Source organism: Suncus etruscus, chromosome 1 (assembly GCF_024139225.1).
Source record: "Suncus etruscus isolate mSunEtr1 chromosome 1, mSunEtr1.pri.cur, whole genome shotgun sequence".
In the NCBI taxonomy this organism is placed as follows: Eukaryota; Metazoa; Chordata; class Mammalia; order Eulipotyphla; family Soricidae; genus Suncus; species Suncus etruscus.
In genome coordinates this window covers 157,052,459-157,070,952 of record NC_064848.1, presented here as the reverse complement: position 1 = coordinate 157,070,952, position 18,494 = coordinate 157,052,459, and the positions used below count along the sequence as shown (strand labels likewise).

Sequence of the window (18,494 nt, the reverse complement as noted above, 5' to 3'; positions counted from 1 at the left end):
ACCCAAAAAAAAAAGTGATATGATAAACTGGAGAGGTCTGAGAGACAGAGACAGTCAGAGCTGCTGTAAAACTTATCTGTGAGGCTAGAGAGATAGCACAGAGGTAGGGTATTTGCCTTGCAAACTTGGGTTCGATTTCCAGCATCCCATATGGTTCTCTGAGCCTGCCAGGAGCAACTTCTGACTAAAGAACCAGGAGTAACCCCTGAGTGCCACCAGATGTGGCCCAAAAATAAAACAAAACAATAAAAAAAAAACATATCTACAAGATGTTACACACTTGACATAATATAGTCATGGTGGGGCTGGAGAGAAAGGATAGAAATCAGAAGTGGTCAAGCTGCACTTTCTGTCAGAGTAAAAGAACAATGGAGTCAAAGAGGAGACCCAGGGGCCGGTGAGGTGGCGCTAGAGGTAAGGTGTCTGCCTTGCAAGTGCTAGCCAAGGAAGGACCATGGTTTGATCTCCCGACCATATGGTCCCCCCAAGCCAGGGGCAATTTCTGAGCACTTAGCCAGGAGTAATCCCTGAGCATCACACGGGTGTGGCCCCCCAAAAAAGGGGGGGGAGACCCAAGTGTCTATTGTAGGTGTCCTCCCTCTTCAGGAGGGAGGGAACCAGGAGGAAGAGTAGGGGTATAGACAAGATAATGATTTCAGTTTTGGATATAACAAGCAGGGTCCAAGAAAGACCTAAGATTTACTGGATTTTTAACAGGGTGCTGAACCTGGAAACTGGGCACAATTTCAGAGAGCCTTGAGTGTAAACACTAAGGTATAATATGCAGTGTTACCAGAGAACGGGCTATCTTTTTTTTTTTTTTGGTTTTTGGTTTTTGGTTTTTGGGCCACACCTGGCGATGCTCAGGGGTTACTCCTGGCTGTCTGCTCAGAAATAGCTCCTGGCAGGCACAGGGGACCACATGGGACACCGGGATTCGAACCAACCACCTTTGGTCCTGGATTGGCTGCTTGCAAGGCAAACGCCGCTGTGCTATCTCTCCAGGCCCGCTATCATATTTCTTAGATTCCTTAGGGGACCCATGTCCACAAAATCAACAAGGCCTGGTAAAAGTTTAATACTTCTGAATAAAGAGCCTCTGCTCTGTCCACTAAGGGGAGATAGAGAGCCAGCTGTGGTTGCTGGCTCTTATAACCTTCACAAGGCTGCAAGCCACCCTTGACTATAATTAATTCCCTGTTGGAAGCAGCTGTGTCTGCTTGTTAGGCTGGATGCCAGAGCACTCAAAAGTCTTGAATTGGGTCCTTAATGAGCCAGATGAGCAGTGCTAATTGATGATGAGCAGTGGCCACAATTGAAATGCATGCCCTGCAAATGCCTCTGAGCAGGTTTACCAGAAACCAGAACAGTCTACTTCTCCCACAAATGCCAATTGGCTGTCAGAATCATCTCCAGTCCCATACAGCACTAGTAGCTAGGAAGGCTTTTTTGTTTCGTTTTGTTTTTTGATTTAGGACCTCACCGAAAGGTCCATGATGAAACATGATTTCTTCCTCCCTGCACTGTTTTCCAAAAACCACTCTTTCTGGGGCCAGCGAGATGGTACTTTGGAGAGAACACTTGATTTGCTCACAACTGAACTAGGTTCAATCCCTGAAACCACATTTGGTCCTCAAACAACACCAGACGTGATTATTGAGCACAAAGCCAGGAGTAATCCCTGAGTATCTGCCAATTTGGTCCCCCAAAATAAAAAAATATATATCCTGGGGTCAGAGTGATAATATAGTGGGTAAGGCTCTTGCCTTGCACATGGCCAACCCAGGTCTGTCCCCAGCATCCCCTATGGTCCCCTGGCCCAGAGTAATTTCTGGGTACAGAGTCAAGAGTAAGCTGTGCATCACGGAATGTGACCCAAAAACAACACACACACACACACACACACACACACACACACACACACACACACACAGAGATAACCAGCAAAACCATTCTCAAATGACTCCCAGTTCAGTTTTTGGCATTTATATCAGTCTAAAATTCAGTGTGGCCCTATAGGACTTTTTCAGTAACCGAAAGGTTTTTTTTTTTTAATCTATGTTGTTATTTATCATTAATAATATGTGAGTATTGGGCACTAGAAATTTGCCTGGTGCAACTGAGAAAGTAATTTTTCATTTTATTTCAACTCATTTAACTTAAATTTAAATATCCATATGACCAGTAGCTGCTATACTGGATAGCACAATTTAAGTAATATAGGAAGAAATGTTTTGATTTTTATTTATTATAGTTTAGTTTACATACTTTGTATATAAAAATCATGGTTACCACACCTCTACTAGTATCCTTATATTACTTTCAATTTATTTCTTCATGTCTCCACACACATACCCTTGCTTGGTTTTTTTTTTTTTTTTTTTTTTTTTTGGTTTTTGGGCCACACCCAGTGACGCTCAGGGGTTACTCCTGGCTATGCGCTCAGAAGTCGCTCCTGGCTTGGGGGACCATATGGGACGCCGGGGGATCGAACTGCGGTCCGTCCTAGGCTAGCGCAGGCAAGGCAGGCACCTTACCTCCAGCGCCACCGCCCGGCCCCTCCCTTGCTTGGTTTTTAATTTTTGTTTTTTGATGCTTACTCTTGATTCTGTGCTCAGGGATCACTCCTGAAAGACTTGGGAGACCATATGGGGTGCTTGGAATTGAATTCAGCAAGGCAACACCTGCCTGCTTCAGTATCTTTCCTGCTTCCACATATCATGTTTGGTATTCTCATTTTTGTAATTCAGGACCAAGAATGTGTTGTTATATAACACAGACTATTCCCTTGTTTTGTGTCTCTGTATAGCACAAATGAGTGAGATCATTGTCATTTTGTCCTCCCCCTGACTTATTTTGCTTAACATGATACCCTCCAGTTCCATTCAAGTTGTAATGAATTGTATGATTTTATATTATTTTATATGATTTATCATTGTGTGTGTATATATATGTATGTATACATATATATGTTGGATTTTGGGTCACACTGGCAGCGCTCAAGGGTTACTCCTGGCTCTACACTCAGAAATCATTCCTGGAAGGCTCAGGGACCATATGGGATGCTGCGATTCGAACCACTGTCCTTCAGTATGCAAGGCAAATGCCCTACCTCCATGCTATCTCTCCAGCCCCATTGTGTATATTTTTCACTTCTTTATCCATTTATCTGTCTGCTACATCACCCTCGTGTAAAATGACCTTGCGACCTAAGAAAGCACCAAGTTTGAAAAGGCCCTAGCTACTCTGTCATTGGACAATTGGGCTATTTCCATATCCTGGTTATTGTACTAGTGTTTCAGTGAACACGGGTGTCCAATTAATATTTTTGTGTTTTAGGATAGATGTTAAGTGGATTTTGGAGGTGTTAGGAGATTAGGTCAAACCTGACATTTATGGGCCACACCTGGCTCTGTATTCAGGGGCCATACCCAGAGACCATATTTAGTGCTGGAATTCGAACCAGGGTCCTAGCCTTGGATGTATCATAATATTAGTATCACTCTCTTTTCTAAAAATTTTGGGGGCCACACCAAGATCTACTCAGGATAACATATCTCTGAGTTCAGGAATCAGTCCTAGAAGACTTGGGGGACCATATGGGGGACTGGGGATCGAACCCAGTTTGGCCGTGTGTAAGGCAAGTGCCCTACCTGCTGTACTATATCTTTCCAGCCCCTCTTTTATTACTTTTTGGTTTCAGCCACACTCAGCAATGCTCAGGGGTTACTCCTGGGATGAATGGGGGAGTTGCCCAGGTAATCCTTCATGAAGAAGTTAATTACACAAACTGTATTACTAGATCCAACTTACTGAGAGATGGTGGTGATCAGTTGTAACTCTGCAACACAGAACAGCTTATTCTCACAGTCCTTTTCATAGGGTAGCTGAAAATAGAGAAGGCAGGATCAGTCAAGGCACTATCAATTCTGCCCACCTCACCTCCTAGCACGAATGGAGATACCTAATGAAATATTGTCCAGATCCAGGACTGTGAAGCCCTCAGTTGCTGTGGCTCATCTTTGCTATAGGCTAACTATTCCCCATACACTCATACTAAAGCAAATTAAGTCTCCCATTGAGGCACTGGAGTGAGAGTACTGTGAAGAAGGCATTTGCTTTGTACCTACCCGACTCAGGCTTGATCTCCAGCATCCAATATGTTCCTTCAATTACCATCATGAGTAATTCCCAATAAGAGCCAGAAGTAACCTTTGAGGATTGCTGGATGTGGCCCCAAAACCAAAAAAAAATTTTTAAAGAAAGAAAGTCATGTTGAGTCCTAAAGACCATTGAAGGTTTTAAAAAAAAATTCCACTCTGAATTGAAAAATTAGATTTTCTAAAGGACCTGAGTCTGTTTTTATTATGAAGAAAAGGCAGGCATCTCCTTATCTGTATATCCTCTTTATTTCCCTCCTCCACAGCCAGCTATCACTTCAGCAACTTTATTTGTTCATAGACTATTACTGTAACTTAGAGCTGGAATAGGAATCTAAAGCTAGACAGGAGACCCCTTGCTGGAAAAGGAAGGTAAATTTGCAGAAGTCTGAAAGGTGTTATAACTGGGTTAAGAGTTTAGAGAAGTTTTATGTAGTTTTGTTCTTACTGTAGCCTCATAACCTATTGTTCTCTTTCAACCAAACCCAGTAAAAGAGGATTTGGGGTGAAACTGCTATGTTCCCAGCTAGAAAAATTCTCTGGGGAAAAAAAAAACCTACTTGTCTAACCTAACACCAAACCATTTTTCCTTACCCATTTTATAGGTGAATAATCTTTTTTAGATCCCTTTGCCAAATTATCAAAAAAATACTTAAGATAAGAATCACAAAAATGGGCCCGGAGAGATAGCACAGTGGTGTTTGCCTTGCAAGCAGCCGATCCAGGACCAAAAGTGGTTGGTTTGAATCCCGGTGTCCCATATGGTCCCCCGTGCCTGCCAGGAGCTATTTCTGAGCAGACAGCCAGGAGTAACCCCTGAGCACCGACGGGTATGGCCCAAAAACCAAAAAAAAAAAAAAAAAAATCACAAAAATATGATAGATGCATCGTCTCAATTGCAGGAGAGGGCCAGAGTGATAGTACAGTGAGTAAGGTATTTGCCTTGTAAGCAGCCAACCCAGGTTCGATCCCTGGCATCCCATAATAGCACCCTGAGCCTTCCAGGAGTGATTCCTGAGTGCAGGGGCCGAAGAGATAGCTAAATGGTCAGGGCAGGCTATTCAGATAAAAGAGTTCTGTCTCCAGTACTGTATGGTCCCCTCAGCACTGCAAGGAGAAACTTCAAAGCAGTCAGAAATAGCTGCTAAGCACCACCAGGTGTGACTCCAAAGCAAAAACAAGATACTTATGGACTAAAATTGAAATTGTACCACATAATTGATAAGCATCTTTTGCTTGTTCTCTAGAAAATATACTGAAGTACTGAATTCAAGCACCATGTCTAGAAGCTACCCTGAGGTGCTTCTGAAATATAGGTATCTGTGGAAAATATGAGTAAAGAACACATGGGAATTCTTTGAACTATTCTTTGAACTTTTTAGTAAGTCAACTATTTCCAAATTAAAAGTCTTTTAAGGGGCCGAAGAGATAGCACAGCGGTGTTTGCCTTTCAAGCAAACCAGAACCTAAGGTGGTTGGTTCGAATCCCAGCATCCCATATGGTCCCCCGTGCCTGCCAGGAGCTATTTCTGAGCAGATAGCCAGGAGTAATCCCTGAGCGCCACTGAGTGTTGCCCAAAAAGCAAAAAAAAAAAAAAAAAAAGTCTTTTAAGCAGAATATGGCCAGAGGTGTGGCTCAAAGATCAAATGCCTCGCCTGTATGAGTCCTTGGGTTCACTGCCCAATTCCACCCACACACACACCCACACCCACACCCATACACACACACACACACACACACACACACACACAATCAACACACATATACACACCCAAGCACACATGTACACATGCTCACACATATTCATACATATATACATTCACACAAACACTCCCTTATTCACTCATACACACAAAAAATGGGGAGCTGGAATGATAATACAATAGGTAGAGTGTTTGCTTTGTATCAGCTGACCTAGGTTCTATACTTGGTATTTCATATGGTCCCCCAAGCCCACCAGGAGAGATTCCTGAGTGCAGAACCAGGAGTTACCCTGAGCTCTGCTGTGTGTGGCTCAAAACAAACAAAGAAAACATGGAGCCAGAGAGTACAGGAAATATGTTCCTTGCTTTGCATGTGGTGAAGCCAGCTCTTTCCTCTAGTACTGCTAAGGGTCACTCCTGAGCACAGAGCCAGGAATAACCCCAGAGTACCATCAAGCATGGCCCAAGACCCCCTCAAAAGAAAAATGAAATATAGGGGTAGCCAGCTAGCTCAGCTTGTTATGGTGTGTTGCTGATAAGAAATAATATATATAAAACTAATAATATATTTGGGGGGGTGTTTTATGGCCATACCCAGCAGTATTTAGAGCTTACGCTTGGCTCTGTGTTCAGAGAACCATATAAGAAACTAGAGATTAAACCCAGATCAGCCATGTACAAAGCAAATGCCCTACCTGTATACTGTATTTCTCTAGTTCCAATAATCTACTTACTGATGGAGCCTTATTACCCCCCCCAGTTTGTATGAATCCCCTTAGAGTCAGGAACTATAACTACATCTTACCACCCCCTCTGATTAAAAATCCGTTAGGACACCCCTGGCCTGGTTTGGGTACAGGTTTGGCAAGTAGGGCCAGGTATTGGAGTCCAGGCATGACTGAGGCCCAGCATTCTGATATGGTCATCCATGAAAATGCTCCAGAAACTAAGAAAACGAAAGCAGTCTGTTTGGAAATAGCCTGCCCAGATGACATTGAACCTAGCACACATATTCATATGGAGCTGATCCTTCCCAACATAATCATAATAGACCAAGCTGGAGACAAACATCCTTGGTTTTCTTATACAAGTATCTGGCTTTCTGTCTCCTTGCAGCAGCATCTTTAGTTTAGTCCCCATTATTTCAGCTTTGTTCCCCTATTCTTTTCCAACCCTCATGATTAACTATTCTCATTAATATCACACAGATCAGGCAAATAGGACAGAATACAAAAGGCAGAGGGAGCCCTAATAAAGTTGCCAATGACCATCAGTTAGTAGTAAGGTTTCTGTCTCATTCTTTCTAGCTCTGCACACCAGGTACCCCATACGACTGGATGGTACAGCAGTTATCAGAGCAGCTGGCATGTGGACTCTAGTCCAGCCCTCACTAACAGCATGCTTCATTGGAGGCATGGGACACACTTTATGTGGACACAGGGAACCAGGTTCGTGAGGTCAAGCTGAGACTTGTTGCCCAGCATTGAGGGGCTAGGAGGAACAGCCATTCTATCTCAGAGCTCTATTTCCTTTCCTACTGTGAACAATCTACCACTTTCCATTCTTGGAGGCTAGGGACCAGGTAGTTTGGGAAAGATGGCTCCCCAGGATGGTCTATTTGTAGCTGTAGGAAGTCACCTGGAAGAGGGCAGCAGGCTTTGTGTAGAGGTCCAGGATAGGCTGGGGAGAGTGCCCAGAGTCCTCAGCTGTCTGGAGTTGGTAGCTGACCTGGATGCTGATGTTGGAGTAGTGGTCCTCCTCTGAGAGCTGCAGGCCCAGGAGTTCAAGGATGGAATGGGTTGGGGTGGAAACACAAAATGACAAGGAGAGGACTGTTAATTGTGATAGAGTTGTGATAAGAAATAAACACTTAAGCGGTGACAAAGAAACCCTAAGTATCTTCCAAAGAAGCTAAGCTGAAAGGCAGCATCTTTTACCAAAATCACTGGAAGAATTTTCTCTGACCTGCTCTGGCCACAGACCTCAGAGCGCCTTGGAGTTTCAGCCCCGATCACCAAGAAATCAATTATAGCAGAGTAAAAATGACACAGGCATTCTTCAAAAGGCAAAATGTGAACATCTGGGTCCGGAGAGATAGCACAGTGGCGTTTGCCTTGCAAGCAGCCGATCCAGCACCAAAGGTGGTTGGTTTGAATCCCGGTGTCCCATATGGTCCCCCGTGCCTGCCAGGAGCTATTTCTGAGCAGACAGCCAGGAGTAACCCCTGAGCACCGCCGGGTGTGGCCCAAAAACCAAAAAAAAAAAAAAAGAAATGTGAATATCTGTGTTTACAAAGCATCTTTCTCAAGTCAGACTGATAGTCTGGGGGTTAAAGCACTTGTCTGCACATAACAAACCTGGGTTCAATCCATAGCACCCCATAGGTTCCCCCAAGCACTCCAGGAATGGTACTTGGGCACAGAAACAGGATTAAGCCCTGAGCGTAGTGTGTGAAACCCAAACATCAAGTAAATAAAATAAACAAATAATGACCAAAAATCTTGCTCAAAGAAGCATGGGACACATTAGGAGAAGACTACCTAAATCTCCTTATTAGATTATTCTTGGTATCACTTGCATTCCTTGCTTAATTAAGGCTTTCTGCCATGAAGGAGCTTTACCTACACCTTTCCTCCCTGTGTTGCTGCTGTTGTGATGACTCCGGCTCACACCTGGCTGTGGTGCTTGCACACTTGTGATCCTCACCAGTGGACTGGACAGTTATTATTGTCTTTTGGGGGGGCTAGTCACATCCAGCAGTACCCAAGACTTTCTCCTGATCTGTGCTCAGAATCACTCCTGGCAGGGGTTGGGGGACCCACTGTGGTGCAGAGGATTGAACAAAGGCTGGCCACATGCAATGCAAGCTCCTTAGCACTATACTGTCTCTCCACCCCTGCAGTTTTTCAGTTGTGTTGCTTGCACATGTGCTCACCAGCACATTCCTCCATGCATGTTCTGGTGCTGATCTCACTAGGGGTTGCTATGATGCTGTGGCACTCACACATACATCTGTGTACAACAGATTACACACTCTATTACTAAACCAGCAGAGCTCTCAGGACCACGCCCAGCACATATGGGTGGCACCAGGGATCAAAAATTTTAGGAAATTACTTTCTTCAGCCATTTAGATATCACATTGGCAGATAAAGCAAAAAGGAGGAGGAGTTGAAGAGATAGTACAGTGGATAGGGCACTTGCCTTATCCACTTGGGATAGGACCCAAGTTTGGTCCCTGGCACCCCATATGATCCATTCTTGCCAGGAGAGATCTGAGCTGAGCCAGCAGTAAACCCTTAACACTACAGGGTATGGCCAAAGAAATTATCCTTAATAATCAAATGAATAGTCATGGCATGTAAGCAGAGATATGTTACCCACTTGCTGTGGGGATAGATATGTAACCAGGACATAATGTGGGTTTTTTAAATTGAATAAATAATCTTTATAGGTTCAAAATTCTGGGTCCTGACAGATTCTGAGTCCTGACAAATACATCTGTGATTATGCCTCTAATCACCTTTGTCAGGAAAAAAAACTAAGTTCGGTCTTTCTATTTCTACTTTCCCTCATTCAGTGTTTCTGATATTGGTTAAAATAAGGGCCCTCAGATAGTGGAGCAACAGAAAGGCAAATAGGACATTAGCTTTGCATGCAGTCAACCTGAGTTCAATCCTCAGCATCCCATACAGTTAGTTCCCCAAGCTACACCAAAAATAATTCCTGAGTGCTTGAGTTTGATCTTGGTGCTACCCATCTGCATTGAGTACAGTCTTGACCCCAGATGTAGCAGTAGAGTATAGAATCAACATCAACAGTCAGGTGTGTGTGAGTGCCACAATTAAAGCATGTAACCCTGGGCAGACACCGCAGATAAAGATAGGGAGGCAGCACAGCCAGAAGCTAAATTCCTATTAACACATATTAGCACCATGACTAAAAGTGTTCACCATGCACAATTCATGGTGAATAGTAGGCCTAGGGTGCAAGCACACTGATGAGGCCTGTGTGTAGTTCCTAGTCACTGCAACAAGCACAGCAAAGGAGAGAAATTTTAAGTTCTGGTATAATTAGCTCCTTCTGCCATGACATTATACAGTTGTTAATCTATTGTATTTGATTGTCTAGTTTGTATATTTGGATTTACTTCCTATCTTTTCTCAACAACGAAGACCTCAGTCCCACCCCACTCTATAAAAGACACTTACCTCATCCTCCACAGGAATGAGTAGGAAGGACTCACAAAGATGGGGTTCCCTGCCCCACTTTTTAAGGGAGCTCTGACAAGCTCTTTTATCCAAACACTGAAACCTTTTCCTCTCCTTCCCCACATCCACATCCAATGTGAAATTCATGGACATCTTTCTGAGGCCTGGAGATGAGAGCAGACTAGGTTGATGAGGCTGATAGGAACAAAGCCCAGGTAGAGGGTCCCTAGCCTGCCTTGGATTCTACCTGAATCACTTTTTTTTTTTTTTTTTTTTGGTTTTTCGGGCCACACCTGTTTGATGCTCAGGGGTTACTCCTGGCTAAGCGCTCAGAAATTGCCCCTGGCTTGGGGGGACCATATGGGACACCGGGGGATCAAACCGCGGTACTTCCTTTGCTAGTGCTTACAAGGCAGACACCTTACCTCTAGCGCCACCTCGCCGACCCCTGAATCACTCTTGAGCCACATCCCTCTCCCTTGGGCTGGACTACAGACTTTCCTCTTCGCTTTTTTTTTTTTTTTTTTTTTTGGTTTTTGGGCCACACCCGTTTGACGCTCAGGGGTTACTCCTGGCTATGTGCTCAGAAATCGCCCCTGGCTTGGGGGGACCATATGGGACGCCGGGGGATCGAACCGCGGTCCGTTCCTTGGCTAGCGCTTGTAAGGCAGACACCTTACCTCTAGCGCCACCTTCCCGGCCCCTTCCTCTTCGCTTTTTTTTTTTTTTTTTTTTTTTTTTTTTTTTTTTTTTTGTGGTTTTTGGGTCACACCCGGCAGTGCTCAGGGGTTATTCCTGGCTCCAGGCTCAGAAATTGCTCCTGGCAGGCACGGGGGACCATATGGGATGCTGGGATTTGAACCGATGACCTCCTGCATGAAAGGCAAACGTCTTACCTCCATGCTATCTCTCCAGCCCTCCTCTTCGCTTTTAAAGCAACTTTCTTTCTCTTTTCCTTCCCTTTTTCTTTTTGTATCTTTTGTTTTGTTTTGTTTTGGGGCCACACCCGGCTATCTGCTCAAAAATCGATCCTGGCAGGCAAGGGGACCATATGGGATGCCAGGATTCGAACCAATCACCTTAGTTCCTTGGTCGGCTGCTTGCAAGGCAAATGGCGCTGTGTTATCTCTCCGGCCCCTCCCTCCCTCCCTCCCTCCCTCCCTCCCTCCCTCCCTCCCTTCCTTCCTTCCTTCCTTCCTTCCTTCCTTCCTTCCTTCCTTCCTTCCTTCCTTCCTTCCTTCCTCTCTCTCTTTCTTCTCTTTCTTTCTGTTTTTTTTTATGTAAACACCATGGTTACAAGGTTGTTTATACTACAGGTTTTTTATTTACAGATAAAATTATTCATGATTAAGTTACAGTCTTACAGTGTACAACCTCCATCACCAATACACATTTCCCATCACCAATGTCAACAGTTTCCTTCTCACCCTCCCTGATGCCTTCTTCCCTCCCACCCACTCTCCCTAGCCTGCCTCTGGGGTAGGCATTTTACTTCACTCTCTCTCTCTCTCTCTCTCTCTCTCTCTCTCTCTCTCTCTCTCTCTCTCTCTCTCTCTCTCTCATTCTCTCTCCTTTTTTGTCATTGTGGTTTGCACTACTATTAATGAAGGGGTGCTATGCATGTCCCTTTCATCCTTTCATAGTAAACCCTTCTCTAACTATACTCTGCTCTTTGTGGCAAGCTTCCTACCATGGACTGGTCCTCCTAATCCTCATCTCAGAGCAGTAGGCTCCCAGGGGCCAGGCACTCTTCCACAGGAGGGAGGGTTAAAAGAAGAGGCTGGGAAAAGTGGAGAAACTTAGCTGAAAAGGGGCAGGAGTGATAGTACAGCAGGAAGGGCACTTGCCTTGTATGTGGTAAACTTGGGCTCAATCTTGGTATCCCATATGGTCCCCTGAGCCTGCCAGGAATAATTCCTGAGTGTAGAACGAGGAGTGCTCCCTGAGCACCACTAGGTGTGGCTCAAAACCAACAGTAAAAAACAACAGCAGCAACTCAGGAGCAGAATAATACAGTAAAGAAAAAGAGACCATAGTAACACTTGAGGATAGCAGGACTGGTAGCACCATGTAGATTACATGGACTCAGTTCAAAGCCCTTCAGCAGCTGCTGTCTAGGTCCTGTGGCCTAACCCTTTCAGCCTCTTTTTTTAGAAAGGCCAGGGTTGCCATATTTTTAACCCCCAAGTTGGATTATGGTTTCTTTAGTGGAAAAGTCAGTCAGCCAGGAGACTGCTTTATGTTGTGCAGGAGCACAGATAGCTCCAGAAATGTGACAGGGAGATTAAAGTTCAGTGGATTTTGTTTGTTTGTTTTTTGTTTTTGTTTTTGGGCCACACCCGGCAATGCTCAGGGGTTACTCCTGGCTGTCTGCTCAGAAATAGCTCCTGGCAGGCACGGGGACCATATGGGACACCGGGATTCGAACCAACCACCTTTGGTGCTGGATCGGCTGCTTGCAAGGCAAACGCCACTGTGCTATCTCTCCGGGCCCAGTTCAGTGGTTTTGATAGAGAGATTCTTCTGGAGTGGTTATCAGTAAGTACCTGGGATAGGAAAACCATGCCCACACTCTGCCTCTGGAAAACATCCCTTAGCCAGGTGAAGTTAAAGAGCAAGAAGGCCGCAGGAAGATGGTGCCATCCTAGTCATGCCAAAAGACACTTCGAGGGAGGAAGAGGATAAGGTGCAAATCAGAGAGAGAAAGGACATTTCTCAGGCACTCACACAGCATAAATACAATAGATAGGGTAGGGAAGAGCTGCCTTTCCTGAATCTCCTTCAGAAACACCACTCTGAATATTCCGGAGAGGAAGAAAACCCCTTTTGGGTGTGAACTTACTAGGACCTTTTTCTGAGGCTTTCACCTTAACAAGAAGGAACACCAATTAAGCAAAGCTAATAGAGGGGTTTTCAAGTACCAGCACCACACACACTCTCCACCTTCTCTCCTGTCCTCTGCTGACAATGAGGAATGGCCTAGACAATGACACCGTCCATACCTGTCTCAACAGCTGCAGTTGCAGAGCAGCTTTCAAAGCACAGGTTCATGTTCACGCTGCCATTGAAGCCAATGGGCAGAATTTGGGGACTGAAGGTCATGGACACCTGGAAACAGGCCACGGGTCTGGTACTAAACAAGACAGCAAAAAAGCCCATGAGAAGTGACCATAGGACATCTGGGTTCATGTCTGGTGGGTTCATTCATTCATTAGTATTTACTGAATACCTTTAGTATGTCAAGGGCTGTTCTGAATCTTCAGGATTCAGGAGGTAAAGTGACAAAGGAGAAAGTTGCTCCATGGGAAAGCAGACAGTTAATAAATGAGAAACAGGAAATGCCATGTACTGATAAATGCTATTCTAAAATTAAAACAGCAGACTGGGTCAGGTAGTACTAAGGGCAGGATACTTGCCTTGCATGCAGCCAACTTGAATTTGATCCCCAGAACCCCATATGGTCTGGTCCCCCAAGCCCTGAGAGAGTATTCCCTGAATGCAGAGCTAGGAGTAAGCCCTGAGCATAGCCAGGTATGACTTTCCTCCTCTCCCCCCCCCAAAATAAATAGGAGTAGGCATATGAAACAAGCTAATCTAGGTTTGGTGGTCAAGAATAACCTCACTGATAAGGAGTCCTAGATGTTGAAATCTGCTAACAAGAATGAGGATCTAGAAGCAGCTAAAAGGAGCTCTAGCAGGAACACATGCCAGACAGAGAGTAGGGCCAGCCATGGAGCCTGAGTTGGGAAAGCCCAGGGCTGGCATGAGGAGCATGAAGGTGAGCACACCAAAGTATATCAGCCAGAAGCAATAATAGGGGATGACAGGGAGGACAGGCAGGCTGGGTCTATCACATAAAGGGAGACCATGAGTAAGAATTTGGACTGTAAGAGGGCACCATGGATTGAACTTTTAGTACAGGAATGGAGGTAGTAGGTAGAGACAGCAAAGAATATGTAGATGGGGCTAGTGAGAGAAGGAAAAAGAGAAATCAAGATGCCTGTTAGACTGTCTGCTGGGGCAGGACCCAGGACGGGTAGGAGGGCATGAGAATACTAAGGAAGGGAGACCCTGAGACAGGTGGCCATGGAGATGCCTGTGAGACGGTGTAGAGCATGTCTGGACCTGTGGGGACAGATAGGTGAAGAATCAGCTTATGTAGAGCCATGGACTTGATAATTCACTAGAAGCACAAAAGCCCTGAAATAAAAATAAGGATAATAGTCATCTACCACTCATCACTGTTCTAAATAATTTGCATCTATTTTCTCATTTAATTCTCAATAAAGAGCTCAATCAATAAAAACTATTATTATTTCCATTTACTGATGAGAAAATTGGAGCTTAGAATTCTGACAGCATTTTTTTGTTCGTTTTTGTCTTTTGAAGCTGCCACACTTGGCAGTGTTCAGGGCTTATTCCTAGATCTGTGCTCAGGGATCACTCCTGGTAGGGCTTCAAGAGATATATCATGTCACGGATTAAACCCAGATTCCTAGTCAGCTGTGTGAAAGGCCAGTGCCCTACCCACTGTACTATATCTCTCTGGCCCCAGGGAGGTTGGAATTCAGTAACTGCTTAAGGCTACAAGTTAACCCATGGGCAGACTCTGAAGCTGATGACCATGTGACATGGGGTCACTTAAGGGAACGTTACTGGGAGAGGTTGAGTCCTGATACCCCAGAAAGTAGGAAAATTCTCTACCGGATCACTGCTGCCTGTCCCAGTGTGCCGACAGTGATGTCTACCAAGCCATCACCACTGAAATCGAAGCCACCAGACAATGACACACCAAAGTAGCGGAGTCCTGAGGCCACCATCGAGGCCTGGATCCTCTGTAGAAGAAAATGTAGGAAAGGAATTCAGTCTACTTAGTTTCATTCAAATCAGCCAATATCTCTACCCTTAAGGAGCCCTCAGTCTAGGAATGGGAAAGAGAAAGGACAAGGTTTCCTGAGTGAAGTGGCATTCAAATGAAGCCCAGGGGATGGGTAGGAAAAGGCAACTGGGAAAGAATTGGGGGAAGAGAAAACAGTTAAGGGCCAGTGTGGTGGAAACAGGATGGGTTGGAGTTCTAGGAGACCTTGAGTGAGACTGGGGTTGTTCATATCCAAGGAGAAGTACTTTAGAAATGCACTGGAGACTCAGGGTGGTAGAAGCAGAGGAAACATGAGCTGGGCCAGGAAGCAGTCTTTGGAGAGGACTGACAGGAGGAGGGGCACAAGTTGGGAGAGGGAACACTGAGAAAAGGAATAGATTAAAGAGAACAAGAAGCATAGGATGTGGGGGCTGATAGCTGGTGCTAGGATTATACCAGGTTTTGGGGATGGGGAAGTATGGGGCCCTGAGGAAGCCTGGTTTGAGGGGAAAGGATACTGCAGCTGAGGAGTGAGAGTGGTGTGCATGGGCCATCCAGCTGAGGTGAATGTAGAGGAATATGAAATAGTCTTAGAAGAGTGGAGTGTCCAGGAAAGGTAGAGGGTGATCTGGGGGCATGATTCAGCAGCAGAGTACAAGTTTTGCATATGTGAGGCCCTGAATTCAATCTCCAGCACCACTATTAAAAAAAAATTATGTAGAATGAGAATCCTGGGGAGCACAGGGGAAGGCACAGTTATGTTGGGTTGGGAAACAGGAATGCAGAGGGGATAGCTAGGTGGGTTTTATGATAAGAAATGGCAAAGGTAGAGGAACACCAGATGGGGAAGCAGACCATATTGCCCACAGATGGTTGCAGGTGAGGTCTGGTAGGGAACCAAGCAGGCATGACACCATGGTCCCCTGTACCCAGCATCTTGGGAGCTGCCTCATCCTTAGGACAGGAGCTGGCTTAGAGCTGAATGCTCACATTGGGGGAGGTCAGACACAAGAGGGAGCTAGTCACCTGTGAGGGGTTGGGGAAGAGACCATCCTCACATCCATTGTAGATGTACACAGTGCCAAAGGTGACACTGTCTTCAGTCCCCAGGCCTTCCAAGGGGGCCCCAATGGCCACATCTGTGAGTCCATCCTGATTGAGATCCCCCACTGCCGCCATAGCAAAGCCAAAACGAGCATTAGTGATTCCAGGATGCCCGCTGAGCATATGTGCTAAGGAGAAGGAACCATCCTGTAAAGCAAATAGATAGCTGAACTCAAGGAGGCAGCTGCAAGAATCCTGCTCACTAAACTTGTCTGCTCTCATTCCCCAAAGACTCAGATTTGAGGGCAAATAGCGCATGGGAAAGTGGGGGCCTCGACCTTGTAGTTCAGGACCTAGATTAGCCCCTCTGCTCCCGCACTGAGAGGTAGTAGCAGTTGGGAGGACTGCATTCTAGTCTTGGTGGTCATCACCACTTGCTAGGTAAATTTGGGCAAGTCTGAACTACTCTTAGGCCTTTGGTTATTCCCACCGTTATTGTAGGAAACGAGTGAGATCACAACCAAATTCACTCTGTCAACTATAGCTATGGAGGTAGGGGATGAGGATGTAAGGACCATGAAAACGTTTATGGATATGGGAGGAACTGGGACAGCTACTATACCTGGCACCACCCACCCAACAACCTGCTCTGCACTGCCCTTAGTGCAAGGAGGACCAGATCCTCCAGCCCTTGTCACCTGGATAGGCACCAATGAGTCTCCCACCTGTGCATTCAGACGGTACACATAGACTCTGCCTTCCTCTCCAAGCACGTGATAAAATGGAGCCGCCACCAGCAACAAGTCCGTGGTCCCGTTCATGTTGATGTCCACAGGGCACAGCTCAGAGCCAAAATAGGACCCCATCTAGGCCCAGGAGGAACTCACTCAGTTCACAAGGGTGCTGCAGGTGTCCCCCCGACTTCACTCAGCAGGCTAGAGCCCTGCTCCACCTCTCCCTGCATGTCCAGATTGGGGCTTCCCAGACCAACTGTCCATAGAACACAGAGGAGACTGTGAGCAGCCATATCCCACAAGGGTTCAGAACCACTGACAACCCAACCTCAGAGCTCAGGCAGAGAATCTGAGTTCTTCCTAGACTGGATTTCCAACTCAAAAAATGCCCTGGAACCTGCCCTATTCTCTCCAGGGCCTCGTTTTTACTTAAGGGGGCCAGAGTTGTACACCAGATGGTACCTGCTTGCCCTCCAGCACTGGCAGGAAGTTGGTTTCTTTGGCTGAAATTTGGAGCTCAAGCACAGCCCCCCGCTGCTGGTACCTTGGTGCCCCTGTCACATAGGAGGGTCCGCAGGCCTTGTGCAGCACAGCCACAGAATAACCTGGTGGGGTGGAGAGGTGAGCACATCCCTTAGTCACTCCTTGTATCCCCTCCTTCTAGTCATGCCTTTATCTAGAAGCTATGGGCACCCAGATAGTGAAGGATACACTTCTGAAAATCCACTTAAGTGTGCCCATTTACCTACATGCACCAGTCAGTCACATATCAGCATCCTACCATAAAGACAAGACTTACATACAGATCACACAAAGAGCTTCACTGAAAACACACTCACTCACGTTCACCACTTTACTCACCATATGCCTTAGGAGCAAACGACAAAGGGGGTCACCCACTCACATTCTTTTTTTTTTGGACACCAGATGGTGCTCCTGCCTCTGTGCTCAGATATTACTCCTTGCAGGCTCAAGGGACCATATGAGATGCTGGAGATCAAACTTGGGTGGACTGCATGCAAGGCAAACACCCTATGCACTGTGCAATCGCTCTGGACCCCAATCCCCCTTTTATTGGGGAGCCACACCTGGTGGAGCTTAGGGGTTACTCCTGGCACTGCACTCAAGGAATCACTTCTGGATGACTCAGGGGACCATATATGATGCTGGGGATCGAAACTGGGTCAGTCTTGTGCAAGGCAAAAGCCCTACCCACTGTACTAGTGCTCTGTCTCACTACCCCCATTCTTTTTTTTTTTTTTGGGGGGGGGGTCACACTTGGCCAGCGCTCAGGGGTTACTCCTGGCTCTATGCTCAGAAATCGCTCCTGGCAGGCTCGGGGGACCATATAGGATGCCGGGATTAGATCCACTGTCCTTCTGTATGGAAGGCAAGCACCTTACCTTTATGCTATCTCTCCGGCCCACTACCCCCATTTTTTTTTTTTTTTTTTTGGTTTTTCAGGCCACACCTGTTTGATGCTCAGGGGTTACTCCTGGCTAAGCGCTCAGAAATTGCCTCTGGCTTGGGGGGACCATATGGGACGCCAGGGGATCGAACCGTGGTCCTTCCTTGGCTAGCGCTTGCAAGGCAGACACCTTACCTCTAGCGCCACCTCGCCGGCCCCTCACTACCCCCATTCTTTTTTTTTTTTTTTTTTTTTTTTTTTTTTGGTTTTTGGGCCACACCCGGCGATGCTCAGAGGTTACCCCTGGCTGTCTGCTCAGAAATAGCTCCTGGCAGGCACGGGGGACCATATGGGACACCTGGATTCGAACCAACC

General features: G+C 46.0%; 1 protein-coding gene across 1 annotated transcript in view; it reads right to left on the bottom strand.

Moving 5' to 3' along the window:
- ITGAE (integrin subunit alpha E) overlaps positions 1–18,494 on the bottom strand; it is a 65,601-nt gene that overhangs the window by 19,469 nt on the left and 27,638 nt on the right. The window contains exons 13-20 of the mRNA XM_049787521.1: positions 17,174–17,316; positions 16,703–16,843; positions 15,960–16,184; positions 14,780–14,910; positions 13,078–13,208; positions 10,076–10,239; positions 7,503–7,631; positions 3,814–3,887 (exon numbers count right to left, since the gene is read on the bottom strand). Coding sequence (XP_049643478.1) covers positions 3,814–3,887; positions 7,503–7,631; positions 10,076–10,239; positions 13,078–13,208; positions 14,780–14,910; positions 15,960–16,184; positions 16,703–16,843; positions 17,174–17,316 — 1,138 coding nt within the window. The remainder of the gene's footprint in view (positions 1–3,813; positions 3,888–7,502; positions 7,632–10,075; positions 10,240–13,077; positions 13,209–14,779; positions 14,911–15,959; positions 16,185–16,702; positions 16,844–17,173; positions 17,317–18,494) is intronic.